The 12,036-nt window shown below is 35.7% G+C and overlaps 1 protein-coding gene across 1 annotated transcript in view; it reads right to left on the bottom strand.

Annotated features, from left to right (window-relative positions):
* Positions 1-12,036, bottom strand: part of LOC120413692 (latrophilin-like protein LAT-2) — a 151,306-nt gene that overhangs the window by 23,294 nt on the left and 115,976 nt on the right. The window contains exons 7-8 of the mRNA XM_039574620.2: positions 10,806-10,992; positions 8,139-8,240 (exon numbers count right to left, since the gene is read on the bottom strand). Of these exons, the coding sequence (XP_039430554.1) occupies positions 8,139-8,240; positions 10,806-10,992 (289 nt within the window). The remainder of the gene's footprint in view (positions 1-8,138; positions 8,241-10,805; positions 10,993-12,036) is intronic.

A 12,036-nucleotide genomic window follows, 5' to 3' on the forward strand; every position in this document is an offset into this window, starting at 1 on the left:
CGAGTTGTAGAACAGTTTTCGAGCAATATTAGAGCAGAATGCTTCCAAAAATTATTCAAGTTTACTGTTTTGCTCATCTTTTCTTGTTTTGTAGAAGTGCTGTTAGTATTTGGTTAGTTTTAGCTTAAAAGAAGTTTACTTAATTATTTTTTTTTAATTTTAGCGCATCAAAGAGTTCAACGTTGAGCAGGCTGCTCCTTGTCAAACTTCCGGCAATGAAACATACGTGATCCAATTCCCAGATGGAGTGAACTATACGTTCGAGAACAATTTGGTAGATTTTCATGGAAATTTCACCGTCTCAGAAGCTATAAAAGAGCCGTTGGAGGTAACATTCGTCATTAGTCAAACTCCAAAAGCTTCTCAACCACACCCCTGTTTTCAGTTTGTGGTGGTCACCAACCGGTGCTCGCTGGACATGAAGACCTGCGAGCCGTTCAACAAGATTGCCCTGGGTGGCGTTTGTGCCACCATTAACGATGCAAACGGAATGTTGGCGCCGTTTTTCGCCGGGCTGGAGCCAAAATTTCGCTGTCCCATCGAGCCGGGGGTGTACCGGTTCCGGAACGCCGTGGTGGATTTGCGCTTCTTTACCACCTTTCCGCTGGAGGGGTATCGCTGGCAGGCTAAGCTGAAGTTGTATTCCAAAACGAAGAATCGACGGGAGTTGTTCTGTCTGGCGGAGCTGGTGTCGATGAAGTGGGTTAGGAAGGCTTAGGAGGTGAATTTACTTTTTTTTGTTAAATTCAAAATAGATGTCTGGTTTACAAATAAATGTTTTGAACAGTCAAATCATCATAAAGTGAGTTCTGCCATCAACTTAGTGCCCGCATCTACTTCCAACGACTACCTTTACTGCCTTGTATGTGTTACACCACCTGCAGTATATGTTCTTCCAAATGACTAGCAAATCTGTTCAATCAACTACTTCCCAGCCAAGCGTCGATAACAAGCAATAACATCCCATAGCGGCCCGATATACGGTGTGTCTACTCTGCTGTGTACCTAGTGGATGCAATGGCAATCGGTGGCAGCATCCTTCGGCGTATTTCACCCCACACAAACACGTGTTTATGGGAACGTGGTGCATTCTCCACCACACCAAAACACGTAAACATCACCCCCTCAATTCACGCTTTCACCACGCCCAGGCTACTTGGTTTATGGCATGCACGGAACTTTACCAGTTCGGCTAGCAAAGGCATCTAAACTATTAGGGTAAGGGTACGTAATTCTGGCTGGATACTTTTGTGATTAAAAACATAAATTTCAAAACGTTCATTATAGGTTGTTCCCCCCTACAGCGTGCAACAGGACTCTGATTCTGACACGAGATGACGATGTTTGTTGTTGTCTAGCTTTGTGACACATTGCGACCCTTTCGGTTTCATCTTGTCATGCTCTGTAATTTTTATTAATTTCAGTATAGATTTATTTTCAAATGCTTGATGTTCTAAAATTCAACTCCTTCTTATACATTTTCAAGGAAAAAATCCCAAATTTCCAAAAATCCCATCTGCAAAGCGATAACCAAGCCTTGCTATGCTATCTCGACTTGTTCATCGCAAATTCTCGGCTTTCCCATTTTTCACAGCCATCGTCAACGAGGAGGCCGGCTTGGAAGCTGTACGCTGCTGCATATCAAACCGGTTGCAGGAAGGGAACTCTGTTTTTCCATAGCAAGAAGACCATTGTGGGACGTTGTTTATGATTCAACCGATCACCCACTCCCACGCTTTTTCCCGGAACTGGTTGTGAGGTTGTCATATGCGATTGATAGATTGGAAATCGTTCGGTTGTTATGAATTTAATATGTGCCGCATCGGGAGTCCATTTTGTACAAATGGATTGTTGAAAATTGTGTCACAAACAACTCTGCGAGTCCAGATAGGGGTTACATCTGGGAGGAAATATTGTGGAAGTTTCCTTTGGGGATTAGGATTTATGATCTGACATTTTAATGGATTGCTATTATTTTTTGTTTCGCTCAAAGTGTTAATAAGCCAAATTGATGCTAAACAAATCAAAAATCTGAGAATTTTGCAAATCATTGTGTTTAATTACACCGAACAACAAAATTTCTGAGCCATTTTTGGATTGTATGCGACAGCGACGAACTGCCCTAATTCTCCATACAAACTTTGGAGAAAAACCCTTTCGGCCCAGTCCAAATATTTTTTGAAAAATTCAAAATGCACGTGTTTCTGGGGACTCCAAACTTCATGCTCCCCCTCGAGTTCAGCCTGCGCAGTCAGTTTTGTCAATTTTTGTAGGTCATTGTTATCGATTATGAAAAATATTACATTGGCCGATCTGTGAACTGTTCTGAACAAGACCTTCTTTTTAAATCCCTGCATTTTTTTTTAATCGCCAAATCAAATTTATTTACCCTACCTCTATTTTCTAATTCTGGGTTTTTTTGAAAAGGTCCAATAAACCAAATTTACAGTTTTTGCTTTTTAGGTGTTTTTAGAACCGCCTTGAGTCAGGGGTATTGAAAAACACCCAAAAATCAAAAACTGAAAATTTGGTTTATTGGTCCTTTTCAAAAAAAAAAAAAAACTCCGGAATTGTTTAGTTAAAAGCATTCACTAGACTTCGAGAGATAAGAAAACATAACTCTCAAAGAAATATCAATTTTGTTCGACCGATTTTCTTATTTTTCAAGATTGTTGACAGTAATATTATCAAGAAACGAAAACAATAGCAAATATGTCATTGATTATCTTTTAAATATTGATAAATATAAAACTTTTTTTTAGCCAAAATTGAAAATTACAGTTGATCATTGTGAAATTAAAGCTTATGGTTAGGGCTAGTGATTTTTCACGGCTTAAAAATTGAAATTTTGTGGCCTGCCAATTACAAGACCTAGGAATTTCACTGAAATTTCACGGTACTAGTAAACTTGCTTGAAATAAATGAAATAATATGTTATTTTAGCATTATTGTGCAGAAGAAAGTTACTTTTTAAATAAACAACTCCCTGGCACAAAATATTCACTGCAATTTTTGTATGAGTTCAATTTTATCCAGTTTAACATCTGAAAGACTTTAAAATTTAAATAGTTATCAAAATAATTTGCTAAAGTCTCTCCAAACGAAAACTAGAAACCCATGAATGGTAAGAATTCTTAATTCAACTTAAGTAGAATTAGATTGTTTGATTATTTCGAATAAGTTTGGGCAAAACTCCATTTAAAACAGTTTTTGCAGCATTTGATATTGATAAAACAAAAAAAAACATTTATAAATACTTCAAAAATACAAGTTTTTTGAATAAGTATTATATTTTAAAATTGAAATAAAAATAATTTCCACCTCAACATCTCAAAGCATTTTCAATTTTCCATCCGCATTTCGGCAGAGATTAAAAAAAATGAGATTTGAATAAAACCATGTATTTTTTTTTATTTTCATCATGCTCGTCTTATGGTTTGTTTCAATTCAAAAGTCAAATTTTCAAACAGTGAGGAGCAATTTTCAGCAGTTTTTGCCTTCCTCACCTCACTGAGGCAAGGCTATAAAATCACTCAAAAATTGAACTTTTTAAATAAGCCTACCAGATATACCTTTACGTATACATATCGACTCAGAATCAAATTCTGAGCAAATGTCTGTGCGTGTGGATGGACGTAGAATTTTTTTTCTCACTCACTTTTCTCGGAACTGGCTCGACCGATTTTGTCCGGATCTATGTTTTTGGATTTGCCTTCAGGTTCTTTAAGTCTTTTTTAAATTTCATCCGGCTTGGTGCAGTACTTTAAAAGATATGTTCGAAAAACTGTTTTGGTTGATACTAAAAAGGGTCATTATTTACATAATATGAAAGCTCCGGCGGATAGCTGTCGGAACTTTACGCTCAGTGCACGCACACAAACACTGCAGTGCTTTCAAATGGTTCATTAAATTTATCATACCTAGATGGCAGCACTCAGATGTATAGTGTCTTTACTAAGTAAGCGTTAGCCAAAGCTTTCGTAGTGTGTGGTTGCAAGTCTTTTAGGAGGAAGGCAGCAACCACCTTCCGGTGGATTAAGTAACGTTTTTTTACTGAAATTGGTGGCATTTCAGTGTATTGACTAGATTTCACGGTACGTGGCTTCCGTGAATTCGCGAAATATCACTAGCCTTCTGGTATTAAAACCTCGAATCGTTTTTCAGATCGATTTGGAGTGCTGGGCAAAGTTGTAGGTAATGATGAGGACTATTCAGAAAATTTTTATTTTTTAAATTAACTTCTTTTGATTTAAAATCAATGTCCCAAACCCGCATTTTTTTTCACTTTTTTGATTTGTTTAAGGGGACAAAAACACGCATCTTTTTAGTCATAGAAACGGCCAAAACGGTTGTCAAGATTTTTTTGTAAAAAATAATGTAATTTTGACGTAGCCGATAAAAAAATAATACGCCCTTTTAATATGTCTGTATCTCAGAAACTAGAAGTTTCAATGTTTCCTGAACGATATATTTTGGGAATTTTCTGAACTTTTTGAACAATTTTTTTACAGATGATCACTCATGGGCATCATATTTAACTATCAAAAAACTGCAATTTTTCACATAAAATCAATCTTTATGTGTCGATATCTCGAACACAGTCACTTTATGAAATTTTACTTTCGATTGCAAATTCTACTTTACATCAAAAACTGATGTCAAAAAAATTGTGTTCGGTAAGATTTCTTTCTTTTACAAAAAAAAAAAAATCATGGCTCCAGAAAAATTGATATTTATTTAAATTGGCATTTTTGTGTTCTTTTTTTCTGAATGTTCCTCATCATAAATATTTGAAAGATACAGAATTTCAAATATTTACGTATAATTTTCCCAAAAAGTTTGAGCCAAATAATAAAATATATATCATATTCATTTCCGGGATTCGACGTGAATTACTCATATATAAACACAGAAAAAAAATGATGGTAATATTCATCAGGAAATGGTGACAAATTTTGTGGCAAAATAAATGATAAATTTTACCCCAGAAAATGATGAATTTTCATCAGTTTTTGATGAATATTCATCAGGTTCACATTTTTACACATTTTTTATGTAATATTACACAAATAAAGAGGTAATATTCAACCTACGAAATTTTCAACATTCCAAAATTCAACTTTTTTTCTGTGAAGTTTCCTAATAGAGTCAAAGAGAGAAAAAAAGTTATATGTATCTTAGCGGGTCGCAGACTGGAGTTCGTCATGTATATGAGATGAAATGAAAAAAAAGTCAGTACGGGTGACATACAACGCGTTGTTTTGCATGAATCCTCGCAATTTTTTTACAAGATGCCATAATTTTCACATTGAGTACGAGCACAACTTTTCAAATTTGTAAGGAACTTAGCAATGCTTTTGGTTTCATAACGTAGATAATTTTACTTGACATTTAAGGTTAAGTTTTTTCTTTATGTTTGGGTAAATTTATTGAATTTTGCCTTTCTTACTAAAGAAAGGTATAGGTTTTACTTTAAGGCTGGACGTCATTTTCATCTTCGTAAATATGTCGATTCAGCATGAATTTTCTTCGGAAAAGTCGTCAAAAAATCACACTGCATCGATTTTAGACGCTCTATCGATTCACCTTGACAGAACTCGCCTATCTCCAACCCTCGAATTTTGAGAAAATAAATTCCGTGGAGTTCGAGTGATGTCCGTGTGTGGTAAATTTTTTGCCAAATTTTGTGTCGCGTAATCCTCGGCTCCCCTATTTTCGATTTTGATTGTTCCAAGTGCATTTGAAAGCTGGTGTGCTGAACAAGGGTCATTTTGAGACCGAATTTCGAAATATCCATCTGTTTTCGGATGCGGCCAGACTTTTCAACAAAATACACAGTTTTCAAATGAAAATATGGTCAAAATTTTTCATTTTCTTTTCTTTTATTTATCTCAAAAATTGCATTTTTCGAGCTCTACAACCTTCCAAATTTTCATCCAGATCCATAATCTGGTTCTGGAGTTAGAGCCGTTTGATTAACCTACCAAAAGAAAAAAAATCCCTAAAAAAAGGTAAAAGCCCACCTGGTGACCTTTGCCAACACTTTTCATTTCCGATTTTATCCGAAATTTCTTTCTACATCCATAGTACAGACCATGAGTGAGCATCTGAAACAAATTTGACATCTATCGGCAATCCGGATCAATTTTTAGAGCGATTTACTTTTTGCCTTTCTTACTAAAGAAAGGTATAGGTTTTACTTTAAGGCTGGACGTCATTTTCAACTTCGTAAATATGTCGATTCAGCATGAATTTTCTTCGGAAAAATCGTCAAAAAATCACACTGCATCGATTTTAGACGCATCGTCGCCAAGTCGCCAAGTCGACAAGTTGTCAAGTTGAGCTTCTAATGCTGGCGCGTACTGCTGGCGCGTCTTGTTATTGGGATCCAATATACTCTAATATGTGTTGGGTGCCCTATCGATTTTCATTTGCTACTATAGACATCGTATATTTTTCGGCTCTTTAGTATTATCATTATATGCATAACTGTCCAGTATTTGTTTTGAAACCTGCGACATGAGACCATTATGCGATTTAAATTCTGTCATTTATTTTTGTTGTGTGGTGGTCTAGAGGTTTGTGTCCTAACTAATATTTTATCTAGATCAGAGGCAAAAGATTAAATCTTGAGAAACATTGAGGTGAATTTGAAAGAGCTTTTAGAGAGTGGGGATCTTTTTAGAAAGTGGGGATCTTCTTCGAAAGTTCTTGGCTTGCTTCTTGTTGTTGGGTGAAAAAGGAAAGCTTTGATCGCAAGCGAGCGAGGGAGAGAACTTATATTCCTTTCCTCTCCACACTCGCGCTCACCGCACACGGCGCCTTGTGCTAAAGAGGCGATGGTGTAGAGGTATAACTTCAAGCGTTGTGTTGTTGTTTTTTTTTCGTTGCCAGCTAGAGCTTCTTCTCGCTCGCGGGCAAAACATCGCTGGCAACAGTGCCTGCGGCACATTCTGAAATGCCGCGCGGCGTGTACCTTTGAAAAAAACGGACAATACCAACACACAAAAGTGCTCGTACCGAAGCTAAAAAACCAAAACCGCGGTGTTTGTTGTCACTGGCGCAAGGGAAGCTTGCTATGATCGCGTTTGTCATAAACGCTTGTTTGATTACAAACTTACAAACATATTGTACGATTGAAAATATTCTTTTGGTGAAAATTGCGTTTTTTATTTCCTTTGGAAATCATATCATTTATAATACATTGCTTTCATCATAAGACTTTCTTTTGTGCTGACGTTATAAATAAACAAAGTCGATGTTATGAATTGAAAAAGGTTCTACCATTGTAATATTCTTTAGTAAGAAAGGCTCTATCTCACCCCAGGTGGGATTAAATCGGGTTTTTTATTTATGTTGATCCTCTACAGCCCAACTTTTTTGATAATTTTTATTTTCCCCGTGTTCAAGAGGTCATTTCGAGCAAGTTTTGTTCTACGAAAAATTTTACTTCTCTTATTTTATGTTTTTTTTTGTTTAATTTTTAGTATTTTAATTTGCATTTAACAAGTTCAGTTTATGTTTGTTTTTGGTAGTATTTGGCCTATTCTACTACCTTATATAATTACATTTTGCCATCTAATTTTTCATGTTTTTACAGTCACTTTTTCCATTTTTTGCTTGATTTTAACATTTTCTGCTATAGAATAGCACCATCATCATTTAAATTATAAAAAAAATGCGTAGGGACATAGTCTGGAACACTAAAAAAAATACTGCATACCTCTTTTTACTTAAAAATACGAAATGTTAGCAAAAAACACAGCCATAGTAAACCCCAAAAAAATTAAATTTTTAAAAGCATTGGCAAAGTCACATTTAACAAGTAAAATTTCCAACCCTAAAACTTTCTAAAATTTTAAGAGTTCTTTTTTCCAATGCTTTTTATGAATCGAAAATTTGTTGAAAAATTATTTTTGGCGTTTTTTTAGATCGAAGCCCGTCTAAAGCCGGGTTAGGTTGTAGAGGGTTAAATAAAAATTGAACTCAACTTATTTCATAATTTCACATGATTTGAAATATATATTACAATGCATGAATACTTGGTAATTTTCAAATATATTTCTCAAAGATAGCCATGAGTGAATTCATTACTGACACAAAACACGTTACAACTATTCTACAAGCAAAATCCTCACCTGGATGCCCTGCGCGATGCTGTAGACGGACCAAAGCTCGATGATGTTCCAGGCGGATGCCACTGCACCCACAAACACCACCGTCGACAGCACGATCAGGATCTGCGGGAGGAGGAGAGAAGTCCAGAAAACCGAAAGGATTATTTTAATTAAACGCCGATAAATGGTTTTGCAAATTTTCAACTTTGGTTTCGGTACTTGGATGAGATTTAAATTGTTGGTCGTACTGGCTGCACACAGCAATGCTTTAATCTCAAATTGCAATTAGAAAGATTTGAAATTTATTGGCCTGGGGTTAACCCCAAAACTATAGTTTACACAATGCTGCAAATTTCCCTTCCAATAAATCATGATTTACCAACTCTTACCCAAGTAGGACTGCTCGCAGCCTCGTTTATGGCTTGTGCATTACCGATACAGTACAGAACGGCTGAGAATATTAATTATTCACTGCGACTTTGGTTGGGCAAGGTTAGCGGCTTGTGAAGAAGGGGGTTTTTCAAAGGAGAAAGTTTTCCTCCTTGTATTTGTACACTGAAGTCATAAGCATGACTTTTGAGGAAATCCACGTCAAGGTTGACATGAATTGGGGAATCGTGGGTTTAAATAGACTTTAGCTTTGTCGAAGATCGCAAATCGATCCGACGTGATCCAGAAAAAACTTTTTTTTTTAACAAATTTTAACTCATAAAATTTAGTGAAACAAAAATGCTCACAACACCCCACAGTGCCCCACCAGCAGAGTGCCCTCCCATTAACACTGAATAGGTCCCCATTGGATGCATTATTGTGTAAGTGAGAGAGACTGTGACGGACTTTCATTGTGCGAACGCGATGACTTTGCTCTTGAAGGAAAGTCGTCCCCCTCTGAAATGTGTTCATCATTTCTAGACCAAAAATGGGGCAATAACTGGCCCGGAAAAGTTTGCCTCTTCCCAGTCTGGAGTCATGATGATTTCGTGCTTTTTGTGGTTTCTTAGGATCGTTGGGATGAAATTGGGGGAAAAAAAAGTTTAGCTCTGTTCAGCGAACCGAAGTTTTGAGATGAGGTTATTTTTTTCCATTTGGAAGACTTTGAATAAACAACAGCTTGGAAAAATATGATTTTTGGGCAATGAAGAATTCATACATTTGTTTTGAGTGGGATTGTTTGGATTATCTTTGAGTGAGTTTGCTATTCTTCGGGGAAGGTTTCATGCTTGAAAAAGCCAAACCCGAGCAGACGGAAATAACTTGGGAATAACATTTTTTGATATTTGAAAATACTAGGCCAATAACATTTTATGTTATTTATAACAAGATTTGTTATTCGTCGTTATGATTTTTTTGTTATTGGATTGTTATTGTAATAACGAATTAATAACATTTTAAGTTATTCTTGGAACAAATCTTTGTTATTATTTTTTGTTATTTTAACAACTAATCCGACCATCCCAATAACAGTTGGAGTTATTCTTCCATAACAAAAAATGTTATTCCAAAGTTGTTTTGGCTTTCAACCAATATCAGACCAATAACAAATTTTGTTATGATAACATAAACTGTTATTAAACTCTTATGCAAAAATGGATTTTTCAGGAAGATTCCATAACACTTTCTGTTATTTTAACAGAATTTGTTATTGAAATGGCATGAATTTTGTTATTACCGTCTGCCCGGGAACTGATAACATTGGATGAAATGATAGCAATAACATACCATATCAACGATGAGGAATTTGGATGAATTCGATCATCAAAATTAAAAAGAAACAGAGTCTCAATACAAGAATAATAATCAAATCTAGTTTATATAATATTACATCTAGATTTACCGTTGGACAAAATTCCAAGAATTTCATACAGATATTGGCTAGAGTCCACCCTTAGATTACGTGGTTATTAATTACGATATTCCATCCCGGGCAGACGGTAATAACGAAATTCATGCCATTTCAATAACAAATACTGTTAAAATAACAGAAAATGTTATGGAATCTTCATGAAAAATCCATTTATGAATAAGAGTTTAATAACAGTTTATGTTATCATAACAAAATTTGTTATTGGTCTGATATTGGTTGAAAGCCAAAACAACTTGGGAATAACATTTTTTGTTATGGAAGAATAACTCCAACTGTTATCAGGATGATCGGATTAATTGTTAAAATAACAAAAAATAATAACAAAGAATTGTTCGAAGAATAACTGAAAATGTTATAAGTCTGTTATTACCATAACAATCCAATAACGAAAAAATCATAACGACGAATAACAAATCCTGTTATAAATAACATAAGATGTTATTGGCCTAGTATTTTTAAATATCAAAACATGTTATTCCCAAGTTATTTCCGTCTGCTCGGGATGGATTGTGGTTTCCCCCCGAAATAATCTCCTCTCTTCATAGGCCACGTTGATTATGAATGACCCGCAGTCCCCCTTCGTAGCAAATCTGTGACACAAAGTCCAGATTAATTTCAGATTCTCTGGTTCCTTTCTACCTTGTCATGTTCAGATGACCTTTCGCTAACTTCGTCACACTGCTTTGCCAGACTAAGATTGCGTGTCTCGAAGCTATTTAGGTTCATTGGTCACAGAATCAGGGTTACCAAAGGAAGTGAAACTCCCAAAATAAACACCTAACCCCAAAACTTCCGGGCTTAAACCACTAAAATCTAAACCTTACCTTGAAAAACAGCCCGATTTGGAGGCCCCGCTTTTTGACCATTTTGTTCTTGGCGCGGGAGTCCACCTGCAGTGCGGCCGCAATCTTGACCGCCCCGCCGCCCTGGCAGGCCAGATAGAACCCCGCAAAGAGCAGCACCACGGCCGGCACCAGGAAGCCCCACACGTACGCCGGGCCCTCCATTAACCTGTAAGAGGAAGGGGAGACGGGAGAGCAGAAGAAGAGAGAAGTTAGAGGGGAGAAGTAGCAAGTTTGCATAGCATGGCAATGAAATTAAATTAGGATCGATCCGGGGGTGAAGATAAGAAAGTAAACTGGAGTTGCTGGTAAGAGAAGTAGCTTTATGATTTTGAAGGATTTATACATTCAGCTGCAAAAAAATGGTTACCGTCATCTGGGACAGCTCATTTAGTCAGGTTCTTGCACTATGTTGTGAATTTTTTTATTGGTTTCAATTAGAACAGATACAGAGCAACTAAATAAGTTCATCGATTTTCTAATTTGAAGCTTTTAAATACTTTAAAAACTGCTGTCCCTATTCAGACTGCAGTGCCGATTCGCCCCAGTTGACGATTCTGAACTGAAGTCGAAAATGGTTTTAAACTTTTTATTGTTTAGTGTTAATGATTGGTAATGGGATAATTTTCGAAATAAATTATTTAATAATAAAAAGATAGCATACTAATTTAGTAACAAACAGACGTAAATTTGCTTTAAATTCTTTTTCTCATCATTTTTCCGATAATTTCTTGATACTCTCCTACATATAATTGTTCTATGCACAATTCTATGGAATTGAGAAAAATCCGTTTAAAAGTGTCAGAATCATTGCAAACTATTTTGTGTTGTCAATTTTTCATCGCAATCAACAATTTTGGTATAATAATAAATCAATTGGTAACTGTTCAATTAGCACAAATCTTGTTCATTCTTCTTTTCCTCCAATTTAAAGGAAATTGTCTGAAATTCTTGAAAAAAATATCTTTAGATATGGAATCTCTTGAATACTTCAATAATATTTCTGTGAATGCCAAAAAAAAAAAAAAAATTATAACTCGGTGGAAAAATGTAGGTCCGTAAGTTGGGGGTTTTTGTCCACTAAAACATATCAAAAACTTTCAATTATTCAAATATGTGGATTTCAAAAACTTGTAGTTTTTCCTTTCTTATTCCGACGTTTCGACGCAATATATCATCTTCTTTGCAATGAACAATTAACAGCACAAAGTTG

This window comes from Culex pipiens, chromosome 3 (assembly GCF_016801865.2).
Source record: "Culex pipiens pallens isolate TS chromosome 3, TS_CPP_V2, whole genome shotgun sequence".
NCBI lineage: Eukaryota > Metazoa > Arthropoda > Insecta > Diptera > Culicidae > Culex > Culex pipiens.